Source organism: Saimiri boliviensis, chromosome 14, assembly GCF_048565385.1.
Source record: "Saimiri boliviensis isolate mSaiBol1 chromosome 14, mSaiBol1.pri, whole genome shotgun sequence".
Lineage (NCBI taxonomy): Eukaryota > Metazoa > Chordata > Mammalia > Primates > Cebidae > Saimiri > Saimiri boliviensis.
In genome coordinates this window covers 22,742,866-22,762,484 of record NC_133462.1, presented here as the reverse complement: position 1 = coordinate 22,762,484, position 19,619 = coordinate 22,742,866, and the positions used below count along the sequence as shown (strand labels likewise).

Below are 19,619 nucleotides of genomic sequence, written 5' to 3'. Positions count from 1 at the left end.
AAAAGACAACTTTTGTTTCTTTGAGACGGAGTTTCCCTCTTGTTACCCAGGCTGGAGTGCAATGGCACGATCTCGGCTCACCACAACCTCTGCCTCCTGGGTTCAGGCAATTCTCCTGCCTCAGCCTCCTGAGTAGCTGGGATTACAGGCACGTACCACCATGCCCAGCTAATTTTTTTTTTTTTTTTGTATTTTTAGTAGAGACGGGGTTTCACCATGTTGACCAGGATGGTCTTGATCTCTTGACCTCGTGATCCACCCGCCTGGGCCTCCCAAAGTGCTGGGATTACAGGCTTGAGCCACCACACCCAGCTTTTTTTTTTTTTTTTTTTTTAAAGTAATCGAGGGAGTCACTTTAAGATGGAAAATAGCTCAAGAAGAAACACAGCATTTAATCTCTAGGGGAAGGGTATGCCAAGCTTGCGGCTGCCACTGCCAGCCAGGCCTTGATCCTGGCTGTGAGATCCCTTGCAAACAAGTCCCCTTATTTTTCCAAACCTGTTTCCTCATTTGACAATTCTCCTATCCAGGGCAATTGTTTAAATGGGTATATATAAAAATATTTTTGGCCGGGCGCGGTGGCTCACGTCTGCAATCCCAGCACTTTGGGAGGCCAAGGTGGTGGGTGGATCGCTTGAGGTCAGGAGTTTGAAACCATCCTGGCCAACATGCTGAAACCCCACCTCTACCAAAAATACAAAAATTAGCCATCCATGATGCAGGCACCTGTAATCCCAGCTATTCTGGAGGCTGAGGCAGAATTCTTGAACCTGGAAGGAGGTGGCTACAGTGAGCCAAGGTTGTACAACTGTACTCCAGCCTGGGCAACAGAGTAAGACTCCATCTCAAAGTTTTCAAAATACTGCACCACTGCAAAACATTAGGTGATATCAAATGTATTTGTATCTTGAAAAATACCTGTGCTGATAAACTCTATAGGATGTATTTTCTTAATTGGGATGGTACAGAACCACAGCACCTTTAGTCAGTAAGGTGTTTTTATTGAAAAGGGGTAAAAATCAGAACAAAGAAAACAGGTCTCATTTCCTGTTTGGGGTAGGAAGGTGGTATGGTCGTTTTATTCTGATTTGCAAAGAAAAAATTTGTGGACCCTGAGCACTGTGCCTACCGGATTAAGTCAGCCTTGGTCAGACTTTTTGTACACATAAAGCACATGTTTACAGCAGAGGCCGAGAAACAAACAGCCAAACAACTAAAAAAGCATACCATGACACACTCAAGAATCATAAAGTTTACTGTTTCTTTTCCATCATTTGGCACATACCCAAGGCACATTAGAAAATTAGAAATCATAAATTACTTTGTAGAAAAATAACCCCTCCCTTCTGTACATACACAAGTATTTCCAAGAACATGCACAAAACAGTTTCCCTATTATAAGGGCATTTTAAAATGGACTCAAGTCAAACCCATATTTGTAGCTCTAGGCTAGTAACATAAAAAAATAACAGTGTAATCTATAGAAATTTATAAAAAGGAATAAATGGCAATAAATTCTAACGAAAAGTAACTTTGACCTGGTTTGTGCTGTAAGTTTTGAATTTGAATCAAAAGACTAAGAAAAGATGTGCCAAATCTACTCTCTAATCCAGTAACCATCCGACAGATGTGAGTGTGACATTCAAGGGAGGTTCTCAACAGAAAGGGCTGTTTCTAGGAACACTGCTACAGATGCACATGCAGCAACAGAATAGTTACTTGTTAGAAGGAAAATGATAACCAACCTTTCCTATATGCATGATGTGGAACAGGTCTAATGCATCCTTTCACTAAAATGAACATCAAAATGGGATTGAGGCATCTTTTGGTTCAAGTGTTGCTTTGTAGCGAAACATTGTCCAGCTGTTTTTTTTCCTTCAGATGACATTTCAGCCTGGCCCCTCTAGTACCATGAAACCTGAATTGTTTCTCTCTGGCTTAATTCCAGATGGAGGAATTCTAGCTGTGGTTTGCAAATAATGTACACAGGTCAGAGAGGTTTAACACCTTTCGGGAGGAGGAGGTCAGAATCTGGTGGTGAAACCTCTCTCCCCATGCCCAGCAAACCCTCATACTTAAAAAGAAGCATGTACTTCTGGCTTAAGGATCTTGAATTGGATCACTACTGGAAATTAGACACTACTGGAATTTGTCTGTTTCAAGTGTATTCATTAGCTCTGAGAGGAGAGGGATGGTAGATTTGTTGCCTTTTCTCAGCCACAGAAAAGCTTTCAGGAACTTGGCACTGAAAACTTCTTAAGCCAGTTTCATGGAAGTACATTTAGTCCTCAGATGTGTTCACACTCAGCATCTTGTTGCTTCCTGGCAGTGGGTTAACAACTCCTCATTCCTGTTAGGACTGGGAAGCACTAACCTCTTGGGGAGTACAGAGGGGGCCAGCATTCTCCGGGCCCTGCAACACGACTGCATCCTCCACCATGTGTCTCCGCAGCATCTGCCTGTGTCCAGGGCTGGTCTGTGTCAGTCCGGGCCTCTCTGGCCAGTCGCTGTTGCCTTTCTCAGCAGCATGAGGTGCACTCTGAGCAGGCGGGTTATTCTGACTCAGTGTGACACTTTGCCTCCCTGGCTAAAGAAAAAGTACATTTTGAAAAGTACGTGTCCTCATGGTGGTAGTAGAAGCTACCACCATGACAGTGACAGCTGTCCCTTAGTGCTTAGTGTCACAAAATGTGCTCAGTACTTGACAGGCATAATTTTTTTTTTTTTTTTTTTGAGATGGAGTCTTGCTCTATATAGCCCAGGCTGGAGTGCAGTGGCGCAATCTCGGCTCACTGCAATCTCCGCTTCCTGGGTCCTGGTTCAAGCAATTCTCCTGCCTCCGCTTCCCAAGTAGCTGGGATTACAGGCATGTGCCACCATGCCCAGCTAATTTTTGTATTTTCAGTAGAGACAGGTTTCACCATGTTGGCCAGGCTGGTCTTGAACTCCTGACCTCGTGAATCACCTGCCTCAGCCTCCCAAAGTGCTGGGATTACAGGCATGAGCCACTGTGCCCGGCCCCCCTCCCCCCCCCCTTTTTTTTTTTTTGCAAGTATTGCTTTGTCACCACCCAGACTGGAGTGCAACAGCGCAATCTCAGCTCACTGCAACCTCTGCCTCCTGGGTTCAAGTGATTCTTTTGCCTCAGCCTCCCGAGTAACTGGGACTACTGGCACGCACCACCATACCTGATTTTTGTATTTTTGGTAGAAAATACAAAAGAGAAGGGGTTTTGCCACATTGGCCAGGCTGGTCTTGAACTGACCTCGTGATCTGCCTGCCTCAACCTCCCAAAGTCCTGGGACTGCACGCATGAGTCACTTCGACCAGCCGACAGGCATAATTCTCACATCCCTGTGCGGTAACATGGCGTGTGCATACTGCATGTATCAGACACAGAGCAAATGTTTCACGGGTTTTCACAATCTTTGACTCTAGGAAGTACGTACTGTCGTTATCCCATTTTATAGCTGAGGCAACAGGATCAGCAAAGTTAAGCCACCAGCCTAAAGTCCCACAGCCAGCAAGGGAAAAGTTAGCACTTGATGAAACTCAGGCTGATTTCAACATTTGTGGCTTTCCCACAAAGCAGCAGGTCTACTAGCAATGCCACATAAGACTAAATATGATATCAAAATTAGTCATGTTAATTTAAAGCATTTTAATTATCTAAAACAACAATTTAGAACTTTTGTGTATTTATTCCAACAAGCCTATGCCACATAAACTATAAATTCTTATCACCAATAAGGAAAGCCGTGGTTCTAAGAAGAATCACTGTTTCGGATCACAGGTTGTCAATCAGGCTTTTGAGCGATTTAAAAATGCAGCAGGGACTGGGCACGGTGGCTCACACTTGTAATCTCCGCACTTTAGGAGGCCGAGGCTGGTGGATCTCCTGAGGTCAGGAGTTCAAGACCACCCTGGCGAACATGGTGAAACCCAGTCTCTACTAAAAATACAAAAAAATTAGCCAGGCGTGGTGGCACATGCCTGTAGTCCCAGCTACTCGGGAGGCTGGGAGAATGCTTGAAGCTGGGAGGTGGAGGCTGCAGTGAGCCGAGATCACGCCACTGCACTCCAGCCTGGGCCACAGAGTGTGAGACTCCGTCTCTAATTAATTAATTTAAAATCCAGTAGGAAAATGGCCACATAAAGAATTGTCTGAGCAACTGTATACCATATTTAAAGACACTTTACCTATCTGTACACAGTCATTTTCTTTGGTGATTAAAACCACAGTGAAATTTGAGATGTTTCACCTCCTGTAAGCACAAGACCTGCAGTTTCCCACACATGTAACACTTTCCACTCCTCCCTCACTTTGTTTTCTCTGCTTGGAAACGTACTTTTAAATATAACAATCAGTGAAGTCTGTACTCTAGACTGTCCCATGAGATAATCCCAGTTTTAACTGTTGCTAACTCATATGGTGAAGATGACCATCAAGGAGAAAAGTGTTTACTATGGATTACTTTTGACCAAGCCAAGCTTTACAAAATATGATTATAAGCCAGTGTTTAATAACTCACCTCATGCAAAGAACCTTCGGTTAAGTTAGGGGCACTTCTGTCTCTTGCCATAATCTCCCTTGAAGTCTTTCCCCTAAAACCCAAAATAAAATAAATATTTGAGACACTGGCATGAAACACTCTGATTGGCCACAAGGTGGCAGCATTTTTGACATGATTAGTGCAGATTTGTCCATAACCAGTTAAAACTGAAGCAGGTTACATCCAGCTTTGAGTAAACTAGGGGCAAAACCACAGAAATCAACTTGGTGTTTATACTTACTTAAACTGACCAGCCGGGTGGACAAAGTAAAACTGTCTTGTAAAAGGTTCATCTGGTAGATCATACATTTTTGAGTTCCCTGTTGATAAAAGGATAAACATCTAAAATCTTCAAACACAGTGTAAAGATTGTTTTAAAATTACAGCATAGATACAATCTTTCCATTCTCTGCTTTACAAAATTTAGAAAATTAAGCACTCAGGCCGGGCGCGGTGGCTCAAGCCTGTAATCCCAGCACTTTGGGAGGCCGAGGTGGGTGGATCACGAGGTCGAGAGATCGAGACCATCCTGGTCAACATGGTGAAACCCCGTCTCTACTAAAAATACTAAAAATTAGCTGGGCATGGTGGCACATGCCTGTAATCCCAGCTACTCAGGAGGCTGAGGCAGGAGAATTGCCTGAACCCAGGAGGCGGAGGTTGCGGTGAGCCGAGATCGCGCCATTGCACTCCAGCCTGGGCAACAAGAGCGAAACTCCGTCTCAAAAAAAAAAAAAAAAAAAAGAAAAGAAAATTAAGCACTCAATTTGTTTAAAGAAACATAGCTAGTATCTATCAAGTTGAGTATCTCCAATCTAAAATTCTGAAACCAAAAATGCTACAGGCCAGGCACAGTGGCTCGTGCCTGTAATCCCAGCACTTTGGGAGGCCAAATCAATACAAAAAAGGTGAGCAGATCACTTGAGGTCAGGAGTTCAAGACCAGCCTGGGCAACATGGAGAAACCTCATCTCTACCAAAAATGCAAAAACTTAGCCAGGCACGGTGGCATGCACCTATAATCCCAGCTACTTGGGAGGCTGAGGCAGGAGAATCGCTTGAACCCAGGAGACAGAGGTTGCAGTGAGCTGAGACTACACTACTGCACTCCAGCCTGGGCAAGAGAGCAAGAATCCATCTCAAAAAAAGCTACAAAATCTGAGACATTCTGAACTCTTTGACATGATGGTCAAAAGAATCCGATTTCCTGATTTGGATCCTCAACCAATGAGTATAATGCAAATATTCCCAAACCTAAAATGCTTCTGGTCCCAAGCATTTCAGATGGAGGATACTCAGCCTGTACTGTGAGAACCCCCAAGAAATAGAAAGATAAATCCTTAAGTCTCCCAGCCACAGCTAATTATGGTGAGACAGTCTCAGGGTTATCCAGATATGTGAATGGATTTATTCATATTATATTGCAGTGAGGTGTGCAAAAATGCATGAGGTATTTCATACTGTAATTTTTTTAAAAAGTAGAACGAGGACCCCCTTCTAAACATTTTAAAAAGAAAATACTTCAGTCCCACTGCTGTTTGGCAACTGCTGTTCTACTTATAATCAATCTCTGTACACATGCAAATTTAAAAAAAAAAAAACATCTTGAGGCCAGACGAGGTGGCTGTAATCCCAGCACTTTGGGAGGCTGAGGTGGGCAAATCCCTTGAGGTTAGGAGTTCGAGGCCAGCCTGGTCAACAACATGGTGAAACCCCATTTCTATTAAAAATACAAAAATTAGCCAGGCATGATGGCACACATCCATAATCCCAGCTATTCAGGAAGATGAGGCGGGAGAATCACTTGAACCCATGAGGCAGAGGTTGCAGTGAGCCATGATCGCACCACTGCACTACAGCCTGGGCAATGGAGTGAGACCCTGTCTCAAAAAAAAAAAAAAAATCTTGTTTGTTGGCCTCATAACATCTTTTGAAAAGTATCTTCATATCCTTTGCCCACTTTTGAATGAGTTTTTTTGGTTGTAAATTTGCTTTAATTGTTTGTAGATTTTGGATATTAGCCCTTTGTCAGATGGGTAGATTGCAAAAATTTTTTCCCATTCTGTTGGTTGCCGATTCACTGATTGTTTCTTTTGTTGTGCAGAAACTCTTAAGTTTAATTAGATCTCATTTGTCTATTTTGGCTTATGTTGCCATTGCTTTTGGTGTTTTAGTCATGTAGTCCTTGCCTATGCCTGTGTCCTGAATGGTATTGCCTAGGTTTTCTTCTAGAGTTTTTATGGTATTAGATCTTTTATGTTTAAATCTTTAATCCATGTGGAGTTAATCTTAGTGTAAGATGTAAGGAAGGGGTACAGTTTCAGCTTTCTGCACATGGCTAGCCAGTTTTCTCAACACCATTTGTTAAGCAGGGAATCTTTTCCCCATTACTTGTTTTTGTCAGGTTTGTCAAAGATCAGATGGTTGTAGATGTGTGGCGTTACTTCCAAGGCATGTGAAAAATGCTCAGCATCACTGGTCATTAGAGAAATACAAATCAAAACCACATTGAGATACCATCTCGCACCAGTTAGAATGGCAATCATTAAAAAATCTGGAGACAACAGATGCTGGAGAGGATGTGGAGAAATAGGAACACTTTTACACTGCTGGCGGGAGTGTAAATTAGTTCAATCATTGTGGAAGACAGTGTGGTTGATTCCTCAAGGATCTAGAAATAGAAATTCCATTTGACCCAGCAATCCCATTACTGCGTATATACCCAAAGGATTATAAGTCATTCTGTTATAAAGACATGTGCACATGTATATTCATTGCAGCACTGTTAACAGTAGCAAAGACCTGGAACCAACCCAAATGCCCATCAATGACAGACTGGGTGAAAAAAAAAAGGTGGCACATATATACTATGGCATACTATGCAGCCATTAAAAAGGATGAGTTCAAGTCCTCTGTAGGGACATGGATGAATCTGGAAACCATCATTCTCAGCAAACTGACACAAGAATAGAAAACCAAACACCACGTGTTCTCACTCATAGGCAGGTGTTGAACAATGAGAACACATGGGCACAGGGAGGGGAGCATCACACATTGGGGTCTGTTGAGGAGTGGGGAGCTAGGGGAGGGACAGCAGCGGGTAGGGAGGTTAGGGAGGGATAACGTAGGGAGAAATGCCTGATGTAGGTGACAGGGATGGAGGCAGCAAACCACGGCATGTGTGTATCTATGCAACAATCCTGCAAGATCTGCATGTGAACCCCAGAACTCAAAGTACAATAATTAAAAAAAAAAAAAAAGGAAAATCTTGAAAGGTAGCATTCACCCTGGATGTCCAGAAAATGCCCAGAATACCTGACTCGGGAACATGAGGTATGAAAGAAACTACCTTAGACTGTTCCATCTCCATGCCTGAACCTTCAAAGTAGTGTGGACAGTTTCTATCTTATTTCCTCAGGATACATCATTACCATCAACCAGAAAACTAGTAGCAAAAAAACCTTACCCATAGTCTGATGAAGTAGGAGGTAACATATTTCTTTGGTGCCTGTATACCCCCTACCAGCCATGATTATAACTATACTTTAAATATATAATTAAATGAATACCAGCAACTACCTATGAATGTCTAAAGAAACCCAAGTTGAGCATGACAGAAAGAATGTAAACTCTTACATTTTTTCCGGATCTTCACAGTAACATACTCCTTACGGTCAGTTTCAGCCACATCATCTAATGAGGCAACACAGCTGGGTACCACCTGAAGCAATTCCATTATTTTTGAGTTCTGCAATTTGAAAGGGAAAAGGTAACAGTCGTATTTTTATTCTTTTTTCATAGGTTGTTTTTTATCTCAATGTCAGTATTAGTGTGGCTGGGCAAAAAAAAAAAAAAAAAAAAAAAAGCTCAAAGAATTACAGATGGAACTTGGAGGCCATAAAGCCCAGTAGTAAAAGCAATCCTGTGTGGGGGGAGCCCGGCTGTGGCCTCTCCATGGCCTCCAAGCTGGGGGTTCCGCCACTCCGTGCAACCAGCTCAACCATAATAGGATCTATTATCATATGCTTATCATGAGGCTGAGGACCCCCATATAATAAGTACTCACTAAAACACATTAATTAACCAGGCACAGTGGCTCACGCCTGTAATCCCAGCACTTTGAGAGGCCAAGGCAGGTGGACTGCTTGAACCCAGGCAGTCAAGACCAGCCTGGCCACTACGGTGAAACCCTGTCTCTATTTTAAAAAAAAATTAGGTGGGCACAGTGGCACACACCTATAATCCCAGCTACTTGGGAGGCTGAGGCAGGAGGATCATCTGAGCCTAGAGGTCAAGGCTGCAGTGAGCCAAGACTGCACCATTATACTCCAGCCTGGGCAAGAGTAAGAACTTGTCTCAAAAAATGATGATAAAATTTTAAATTAAACACGCACATTCATTATAATCATTTAGGAAGTACTAAACTGAGAGTGTGTTTGTTTTTTAAGATGGAGTCTCATTCTGTTGCCAGGCTGGAGTGCAGTGACGGGATCTCAGGTCACTGCAGCCTCCGACTCCCTGGTTCAAGCAATTCTGCCTCAGCCTCCTGAGTAGCTGGAATTATAGGTACATGCCACCATGCCCAGCTAATTTTTATATTTTTAGTAGAGACGGGGTTTCACCGTATTAGCCAGGATGGTCTCAATCTCCTGACCTCATGATCCACCCACCTTGGCCTCCTAAAATGCTGGGATTACAGGTGTGAGCCATCGCATCTGGCCTAAACTGAGTTTAAACTATTTCAGTTCTGTCACTGAAAATTAATAGGAGGAGGCTAGGCACAGTGGCTCACATCTGTAATCCCAGCACTTTGGGAGGCCAAGGGAGGTGGATCAGTTTAGGTCGGGTGTTCAAGACCAGCCTGAGCAACATGGTAAAACCCTGTCTCTACTAAAAATACAAAAAAAATTTTAGCTGGGCTTGGTGGTGCAAGCCTGTAATCCCAGCTACTCAGGAGGCTGAGGCAGGAGACTCGCTTGAACCCAGGAGGCAGAGGTTACAGTGAGCCAACATCGAGCCAGAACAGAGCAAGACTCTGTCTTAAGAAAAAAAAATTAAGAAGCCTAACCACAGAGTGGATTGATGGTGAGGTTAGCATCTCAGTTGTGTCACTTAACAGCTCTCTATCTTGAGTAGCAAACAAAAGAAAGACTCAGCATGAAAACAGGAACAGAAAGAGCTGCCTGCTCGCCATGGGTAAAGGACACCTCCCCACTGCTCTCCACGTGAGCACACACGGCACTAGAGGAGCAGTGCACTGATAATCACGACTCCTACAGGACTCAAGGACTTTTACTTTCATTTTTTTGAGACAGTCTCTGTCACCCAGGCTGGAGGACACAGTATCAGCTCACTACAACCTCGACCTCCTGGGCTCAAGCGATCCTCCTACCTCAGCCTCCTGAGTAGCTGGGACTACAGGTGCACCACTATGCTTGGCTAATTTTTTGTAGAGATGGGGTCTTACTATGTTGCCCAAGCTGGTCATCAGTTCCTGGGTTCAAGTGATTCTCCTTCCTTGGCCTCCCAAAGTGCTAGGATTACAGGCATGAGCCACCGCGCCTGTCCTCAAGGAGTTTCAAATCCACCAACTAAACAAACCTCCATCTTGCTGCTAAGACAACAGCTGAGTTCATGCTTCAGGGATGGTGGAACCAGAATGTCATGACTTGCTCCTTCTCCTTGAGTGACTGACTCTACATAACTACTGGACCACGGCCCTATTAGTGGCTGGAGGGAGCCCCTTCACTCAGGCCTTTGAAAACTACCTGTGAGCCAGGCACAGTGGCTCACACCTGTAATCCCAGCACTTTGGGAGGCTCAATCACCAGGTTAAGAAATAAAGACCATCCTGACCAACATAATGAAACCCCGTATCTACTAAAAGTATAAAAATTAGCTGGGTGTGGTGGCACGCACCTGTAGTCCCAGCTACTCAGGAGTCAGAGGCAGGAGAACTGCCTGAACCTGGGAGGGGGAGGTTGCAGTGAGCCGAGATCACGTCACGACACTCCAGCCTAGTGACAGAGTGAGACTCCATCTCAAAAAAAAGAAAAAAATAAGAAACCCACCCATGAAAGAATGATTCCTGGTTCCCAGAGAGCCACCTCTGACCAGGGGACAGAGGACCAGCCATTAATCCATGCTGGAGACTTCTGGCACACCAACTACACCCAGGCCAGTGATACTAAGGGCCGGCTGTTGCTATTTCAGATGTAGTTTAAACACAAGTGATCCAGAGAGAGCTGTGAGGAGCTCAGGATGCCCTCGGCTCTGACCCTTTCCACCTACCTGTTCGGCACAGTCCACAGCCGTGCGCTGCTGCTTGTTCAGCAGCTGAACTGACGCACCGTGGAGCAGAAGCAGCTCTACCACGAAGACGTGCTTTTCAATCACAGCCTCATGCAGCGCTGTGTTGCCCTTATTATTAGACGCATTAATGGAGGCCCCATGCTGGAAAGAGAAAGCGCACGAGCAAAAGCAGTGCTATGAAACATCAGCATGGAATCTGCTGTGGGCGCACAGGTATTTGCTATAAAACACATTCAACTTTTCCTTTTTTGAGACGGAGTTTCGCTCTTGTTACCCAGGCTGGAGTGCAATGGCGCAATCTCTGCTCCCTGCAACCTCCGCCTCCTGGGTTCAGGCAATTCTCCTGCCTCAGCCTCCTGAGTAGCTGGGATTACAGGCACGCGCCACCATGCCCAGCTAATTTTTTGTATTTTTAGTAGAGACGGGGTTTCACCATGTTGACCAGGATGGTCTTGATCTCTTGACCTCGTGATCCGCCCACCTCAGCCTCCCAAAGTGCTGGGATCACAGGCGTGAGCCACTGCGCCCGGCCCTCAACTTTTCTTATGTCTGAAAGTTTTCTTAAAATTTGGTGGAAAAAACTAATACTGAGAAAAAAGATTTATAGACAAAGTGTTCACTGCAGCATTTATCCTAATGACAGGGAAAACAGAAGCCACTTAAATGTGCAGAGCAGTAACACGTTTAAAAAAAATCGCTATGGTTATCTATGGTTATGCAACCATTAAAAATCAAGGTTTGAATGAACAGGTTTCTACATTAAATAAGTAGATAGAAAACAATACTTGTGGCTGGGCGCGGTGGCTCACGCCTAATCCCAGCACTTTGGGACGCTGAGGCAGGTGAGTCACCTGAGGTCAGGAGTTTAAGACCAGCCTGGCCAACACAGTGAAACCCCGTCTCTACTAGGGAAAAAAAAATTAGCCAGGCATGATGTTGGGCGCCTGCAGTCCCAGCTATTTGGGAAGCTGAGGCAGAAGAATCACTTGAATCTTGGAGGAAGAGGCTGCAGTGAGCCAAGATCGCGCCACTGCACTCCAGCCTGGATGACAAAACGAGACTCCATCTTGGAAAAAGGGCGGGGGGCGGGGGAGGAGAAAATTTGGTGAGGCGCCGTGGCTTACACCTGTAATGCAGCACTTTAGGAGGCTGAGGCAAGAGGATTGGATCATTTGAGCCCAGGAGTCTGAGACCAGCCTGGGCAACATAGTGAGGCCCCATCTCTACTAAAAACAAACAGCAAAAAATAGTCAGGTGCAGTGGTGCATACCTGTAGTCCCAGTTACCTGGGGGGCTGAGGCAGGAAGACGGCCTGAGCCTGGGAGACTGAGGCCGCACTGAGCCATGAGGGTGCTACTACATTCCAGCCTGGGCCACCTTATCTCAAAAAAAAACAAAAAGGCTGGGCACGGTGGCTCACCCTTGTAATCCCAGTACTTTGGGAGGCCAAGGCAGGTGGATCACAAGGTCAGGAGATTGAGACCATCTTGGCTAACACAGTGAAACCCCATCTCTACTTAAAATACAAAAAAAATTAGTTGGGTGTGGTGACACATGCCTGTAGTCCCACCTACTCGGGAGGCTGAGGCAGGAGAATCACTTGAACCTCCAAGGAGGAAGTTGCGGTGAGCCGAGATTGCGCAACTGCACTCCAGGCCTGGGCGACAGAGCGAGACTCCATCTCAAAAAGAAAAAAAACAAACCACACTGAAACTATATACATTTTTTTTAAGTCCACTAAAATGAGTTTCCCTGGAGTGGCAGAGTCATGGACAAGTTGGTTTTTCCCCATGTCTTTAAGAAATTCTAATCTAGCAGCAGGGACAGAGGTGGCCACTCAGCCCATGCTCAGGTAACAGTGTGACACATCCTCAGTCAGTGAGGTGAGAGCCAAACCCTTGGCAAAACAAGCATCAGAGCCCTTGAGACTACATCCCCGATGCCAAGGCACCGTCCATTCCCATCGGAGAACCCTGCATGGGAAGGCGCCCACCACGCTCCTCTCCCAGAGACCCGGGGCTGATGGGTGGCCCCCTCTCTCCATCCCAACTGCACGGTGGGGTTACTGGGTGGAGGCTAACCAGTGCAGGCGTGTCGGCCAGGGGCTGGGGAGGGGCCCTCACCTGTAGCAGCAGTGCAGCAACCTCGTGATGGCCACCGGAGCAGGCGTAAATGAGGGGCGTGTTTCCACTGAGGTCCTTTTTATTGGGTTTTGCATTGGAATCTAATAGACACTTCACCACCTACGCCAGAGAATAAAAACATGCCAACTTAATCAAAATTTCTGTTGTTTCCTGCTGGAGAAAAATTGAGAAAAATAGAAAAGAAGAAAACAAAATTTCTGGAGAGAAATCCTCAAATTTGATATTCTTTTGACTTGTCTCTGAGCTTATTAATTTCTTCTTTGGTTTGGGTTTATTGTTTTTAGACAGAGTCTCACTCTGTCACTCGGGCTAGGCTGGAGTGCGGTGGTGTGATCTCGGCTCCCTGTAGTCTGTGCCTCCCAGGTTCAAGCAATTCTTGTGCCTCAGCCTCCTGAGCAGCTGGGACTACAGGCACGCCACCACGCCTGGCTAATTTTCTGTATTTTCAGTAAAGAGGGGGTTTCACCACTTTGGCAAGGCTGGCCTTAAACTCCTGATCTCAAGTGATCCGCCGGCCTCGGCCTCCCAAAGTGCTGGGATTACAGGCGTAAGCCACCACACCCAGCCATCTCTGAGCTTATGGAGAAGACTCTTTAGGCCCTCAGAAAAAAAGGGACCAGGTGAGGAGGGGAGGGCTAGCAACTGCTGTGGGGCTGCTCCATGTGGGCAATGTGCGCCTTCCCATGCAGGGTTCTCCGACGGGAACGGACAGTGCCTTGGCATCCGGGATGTAGTCCCAAAGGCTCCGATGCTGGTTTTGCAAAGTTTTAGCGACAGTGATCTCACGTCACCTTTCTATCCTTTCTACCCCAGGGAGAGCTGCAATCATCACTCCAATTTTACAGATTAAAAAAGATGCCTGAAGCTCTATGCTAGGTGTTGGCGAGAGAGATGCAAGACCTGACATATGGCCCTGTCTTAAGTTAACAGTAGAACTGATAAAGGAAAATGAAAAAAGATATTCACACAGTTTTCCTTAAAGAAAAACAGGGCCGCCGGGTGCGGTGGCTCAAGCCTGTAATCCCAGCACTTTGGGAGGCCGAGGTGGGTGGATCACGAGGTCGAGAGATCGAGACCATCCTGGTCAACATGGTGAAACCCCGTCTCTACTAAAAATACAAAAAACTAGCTGGGCATGGTGGCGCGTGCCTGTAATCCCAGCTACTCAGGAGGCTGAGGCAGGAGAATTGCCTGAGCCCAGGAGGCAGAGGTTGCGGTGAGCCGAGATCGCGCCGTTGCACTCCAGCCTGGGTAACAAGAGCGAAACTCCGTCTCAAAAAAAAAAAAAAAGAAAAACAGGGCCGGGTACTGTGGTTCATGTCTGTCATCCCAGCACCTGGGGAAGCCAGGATGGAAGGATCACTTGAGTCCAAGAGTTCAACACCAGTCTAGACAACATGGTGAAATCATCTCCACAAAAAAATAAAAAATTATCTGAGTGTGGTGGTGCACACCTATAGCCCCAGCTACTAGGGAGGCTGAGATGGGAGGATTGTTTGAGCCCAGGAGGTTGAGGCTACATTGTGATGTGAGCCCAGACCGCACCATTGCACTCCAGCCTGGGAGACAGAGCAAGACCCTGTCTCAAAAGAAAAAAAAAAAGGCAAAGAAAAACAACTTTCAAAAAGCTAATCACTCCAAAATTCTCCCTTGAGCACCTCTATGGGGTGTTGACTGTTCTTACAAAGTTTTCACCTGTTTGGCCCAGAGCAAGTGCTGTTGGGGTATAAAGGTATAAGATGACCTTGGGGACATTCCTCGGTGGATGTCACAAGCTCTTGTGTGGTGACACAAGCTCAAGATCCAGCTCCTGCTGGTGCAGAATTAGAATGACAACCTCGGCACCACCTGGATGGGAGTGGCAGTGGGAGGAGGGCCGGCTCCACCCCCAGGGAGCACCAGGGCTCTGTGCCCTAAGGCTGAGTGGCCTACTGTGTGCACCTCAGAATCTCAGGGCTCAGGAGAGCAGTGTCCACCACACCCCTGCAGCATTCCCACCGAGTCCCTAGCCGAAAGCGGAAACCCTGCTCTGCGGCCTGCAATGCAAAGCCCAAACCTGAAAGTGGCCCTGTTGGCAGGCCAGGTGGAGTGGGACAGCTTGGTCTGTGTTCCTGGCACCTGCGTTGGCCCCATGCTTCAGCAGGAGGGGGATTAGGTCCGCCCGGCCGTGCAGCGCAGCGACATGCAGTGGGGAAGAGCCGTCCTGGCTGGTCACGTTCACACCAAGCCCACTGGCAGGAACCTTCGCCAGCTTCTGGGAAGTGCAGAAGATGGAAACAGAAACATCAGTATTCAAGAAACTGGGCTGCAGTGACTGGCACCATGTGCCCCCCATGGCTCCTACATAAAATGTGGGATCATGGTGGGATCCCAGATGGATTCCCATTCCTTTAGATATGCATGGCATGCCAAAGAATAACTTATTTTGAGACAGGGTCTCACTCTGTTGCCCAGGCTGGAGTGCAGTGGTATGATCACAGCTCACTGCAGCCTCAACCTCCTGGGTTCAAGTGATCCTCCCACCTCAGCCTCCCAAGTAGCTAGGTCCACAGGTACAAGCCACTGTGTCCAGCTTTTTTTTTTTTTTTTAAGAGATGGTGTCTCACCATGTGGCCCAGGCTAGTCTTGAACTCCCAGGCTCAAGTGGTCCTCCCACCTCAGCCTCCCAAAGTGCTGGGACTACAAGTGTATGCCACTGGGACGGCTAATTTCACTTTTTTTTTTTCGCCAGGGATGTAGAACCTCCAAATTCACTCTGAGGGACATGACCACAGCCTATCAAAGGTGACAAGAGTCACTTGCTATTTGCACCTCTGTTTAAACCACCGCTACAAGAAACAGTGATTCTTGGGTTTTGGTGTGAGTAATTTTACTTTTTGATGACTAAACATGTTACCTCTTAAAAAAAAAAACCATATGCTAAATTAAAGGCTGAATTTTACCATATGTAAATTATCTCACAAATCAAAAGCTGGAAAACACACAAGTATACATGCACACACTCACATACATGAACTACCCTGCAGACTTCTCAGAATAGCTAAAGTTCAAACATCAAGGCCAGGCGCAGTGGCTCATGCCTGTAATCCCGGCACTTTGGGAGGCCAAGGTGGATGGATCACCTAAGGTCAGGAGTTCTAGACCAGCCTGGCCAACATGGTGAAACCCTGTCTCTACTAAAAATACAAAAATTAGCCGGGTGTGGTGGTGCCTGCCTGTAATCCCTGCTACATTACAGGTGTACAGTGAGGCTTCAGAATTGTTCGAACCAATGAGGTGGAGGTTGCAGTGAGCTGAGATCTTGCCACTGCACTCCAGCCTGGGCAACAGAGCAAGACTCCATCTCTCAAAAAAAAAAAAAAAAAGTCAAAATACCAAGTGTTGGCAGGGATGTGGAGCAACTGAATGCTCACACCCTGCTGGAGGGAACAGAAACTATTTCAACCAGTTTGGAAAACCGGCAGTTTCTTATAAGGTTAAACATATCCTTACTATATAATCCAGCAATTACACTCCTAGGTGTTTACCCAAGAATGCATATATCCACACAACAGCTTGTACACAAATGTTCACAATGGCTTTATTTACAAAGCCAGAAGCAGGAAAACTACTGAGACGTCTGTCAACAGGTGAATGAATCAACAGATTCTGGTATATCCATTCAATCAAGTACTACCCAGCAATGAACTCCTGATCCAACATGGGCCTCGGAAATATCCTAAGTGAAAGAAGTCAGACACAAAAGGACATGCTTAATGTGAATCCACTTACACAAGATTCTAGAAAGTGCTAACTAATCCATGATGATGAAAAGCATGTCAGGGGTGGCTTGGGAGAGGGGATGGGGGAACGGGGGAGGGTGGGGAGGGATTGCAATGAGGGAAACGTTTGTATCTTTATGGTGGTGATGGTTTCACAGGTTTATACATCTGTAAAACTTGCCAAATTATATACTTAAATATGTATACTTTATATTAAAAAAAGATTTAAAACAGAAAACAGTGACAACGCCCAGTGCTGGGGAGGACGTGGCGAAACTGGATCACTCATACCTTACTGGTGGGCACGTAAAACGATACAGCCTACTTGAGAAAAGACTCCGTTTCTTATAAAAACGAATCATGGAATTACGTTCAATTACCACAGGACTCTGCAATTGCACTCTTGGGCATGTATCCCAGAATGATGAAAACTTGTGTTCTTACCAAAACCTCTTCTCGAATGTTTGTTCGTGGCAGTCTGACTGATAACATCCCCCAAACCAGCCACACACCACATGTCGGACATTCCACAGTGAGTATATGCCACCATTAAACAAATGGAATGCCACCCTGCCACCAGGGAATAGACCTGATTCTATGCAACAACTTGGAATCAAACAGAACAAACAAGGCGAATCCCAAAAAGTCATACGGATACTGTGTGATTACATTTACGTAACGTTCTTCAAGTGACAGAATTAGGGAAATGGAGAACAGATTAGTGGCTGCCAGGGTCGCGGATGGTGGGATGGGCGTGGCAGGGAAAGGGGTGGGCGTGGCTGTAAAAGGGCAGTTTGAGGGATTCATCTTGTGGTGAGAGAGCTGTGCTTGCAGGAGACGGAGACACGCTGTGTCTTGATGGTGGTGATGGCACCACAGGTTTTACATCCGTGAAAGCTCACCCCGTTATAGAAATACATCTAGTCTGTGAAATATACTTCCATGAAGGATTTAAAAACAACTTCTAGAACACAGGGCTAGAGAAGAATGGCGGGGTAGGTTTTCGTTTAATCATGGATATGAAGCAGTTTAGTGCTGTGTCCTTTTGAGACATTATAAAACCAGAGTGAGAGTTTGTAAAAGAACAAGGCTGAGTGTGATACCTCACACCTGTAATCCCAGCACTCTGGGAGGCTGAGGTGGGCGGATCACTTGAGGTCAGGAGTTTGAGACCAGCCTGACCAACATGGTGAAACCCTGTCTGAGGTAAAAATACAAAAATTGGCCGGGTACGGTGGTGGGTGCTGTAGTCCCAGCTACTTGGGAGGCTGAGGCAGGAAAATCACTTGAACCAGGGAGGCAGAGGTTGCAGTGAGCTGAGATCACACCACTGCACTCTAGCTTGGGCGACAGAGAGTCTTTGTCAAAAAGAAACAAAAGAAGGAGTGTAAAAAAAAGTATCTGTCACAGAAAATATCTTGAATGTGATGGTTCATACACAGACCTATACATGTGGCACAACTGTACAGAAAATACACACACACACACACACACACACACACACACACACGAGAGAACAAGCAGAACTGGGGAGATCTGAACTAAGACCCACAGACTGCATCAATGTCAATATCCTGGCTGTGATTCTGCACCATGGTTTTGCAAGGATGTTACTCCTGGGGGAAGCTGGGAGAGGGTGTGGGGATTTCTCTGCACTTGGAGGGAGAGTCCCCACAAAGAGTGAACTCACTTGAGAAGAGGCAGCAGCAGAACACATGTGCAGCTTCCCTGGGGGCCTTTGGGTACATGGAAGGAGACCCTCGAGCATCTGTTCATAAGCTCCTGCCATGGGACTCAGGGACCCAGATAGCCGCCAAAATGCTAAGCATGGGGACACGTCCCCTGCTCACTTACCTGCCGAGCAGGAAGCTGGCATCCACCCTTGGCTAATGGGTCCCACCATATCTTGGGGAATACCTATTCACAGCCACTCAGTACAGTAATTATCTGGCCGAGAAGCAGAGAACTTTCCTGAGGGGAAAAGGAAGAATTTGCTGGCCGGGAGCAGTGGCTCACGTCTGTAATCCCAGCACCATGGGAGGCTGAGGTGGGGAGGATCGCTTGAGGCTGGGAGGTTGAGACCAGCCTGGGCAGCACAGGAAGGCCCAGTCTCTACAAAAAGAAACAAATTAGCCAGGTGCGGTGGTATAGGCCTGTGGTCCCAGCTAGTCAGGAGACTGAGGCGGGAGGATCACTTGAGCCCAGGAGGTTGAGGCTGCAGTGAGCCACGATTGTACCATTGCACTCCATCCTGGGTGACACAGCAAGACCCTGTCTCAAAAAAAAACAAAAAAAAAAAAACAAAAAAAAACACCTCCATTCCCTGACCACCACCAACAGAAACAAAGCCAAACCTTCTGAGCTGGGGCACACTTGGGGCACTGGCACAAGGGGTGACAGAATTCGAGGTCTGCTGCACTGACAGTGTCCTCCACGTCCTCCAGGTCCTCCTCTGTCCACTCCAACAGGTAACGCACCTGGTGATGGAGAGTAAGGGAAGCAGGAACACATCCTCAGCGTCTTCGCCTGCACAGCATCTTGAACACACACCATCGATGTGGGCCCACACCTCCTTCCTCAACCCCACAGCCATTAATAACTGGCTTCAGCTGCCTTGTGAAGCCTTTCTCAATCCTTCTGCTTCACAGCTTATGCCAGAGATTCTTTTCTTCTATCACAAAAAGTGGCAGATTGCTGCTGCCTCGGGGTGATGGCTTTAAAATCTAGTCCTAGGGCCAGGCGCAGTGGCTTATACCTCTAATCCCAGCATTTTGGGAGGCAGAGGCCGGAGAATCACCCGAGCCCAGGAGTTCAAGGCTACAGTGAGCCATGATCACACCACCGCACTCC

At 46.4% G+C, this 19,619-nt stretch overlaps 1 protein-coding gene and 1 non-coding gene across 6 annotated transcripts in view; both read right to left on the bottom strand.

Annotated features, from left to right (window-relative positions):
* Positions 1-1,224: 1,224 nt before the first annotated feature.
* The window catches only part of ANKRD27 (ankyrin repeat domain 27), a 75,416-nt gene continuing 57,021 nt past the window's right edge, over positions 1,225-19,619 (bottom strand). For 2 of the 5 annotated variants that reach the window (XM_039466420.2, XM_074386599.1), the window contains 8 exons: positions 19,124-19,246; positions 15,065-15,262; positions 12,988-13,107; positions 10,844-11,005; positions 8,189-8,300; positions 4,795-4,873; positions 4,533-4,605; positions 1,225-2,587 (listed from right to left, as the gene is read on the bottom strand). In XM_039466420.2, the coding sequence (XP_039322354.1) occupies positions 2,354-2,587; positions 4,533-4,605; positions 4,795-4,873; positions 8,189-8,300; positions 10,844-11,005; positions 12,988-13,107; positions 15,065-15,262; positions 19,124-19,246 (1,101 nt within the window). In that variant the 3' untranslated portion in view covers positions 1,225-2,353. The remainder of the gene's footprint in view (positions 2,588-4,532; positions 4,606-4,794; positions 4,874-8,188; positions 8,301-10,843; positions 11,006-12,987; positions 13,108-15,064; positions 15,263-19,123; positions 19,247-19,619) is intronic. The other 3 variants (XM_039466421.2, XM_074386600.1, XM_039466422.2) reach the window with 3 other exon arrangements.
* LOC120362885 (small nucleolar RNA SNORA68) lies at positions 15,740-15,872 on the bottom strand. Its single transcript, XR_005578677.1, has one exon. It is a non-coding gene; the product is annotated as a small nucleolar RNA SNORA68 (small nucleolar RNA).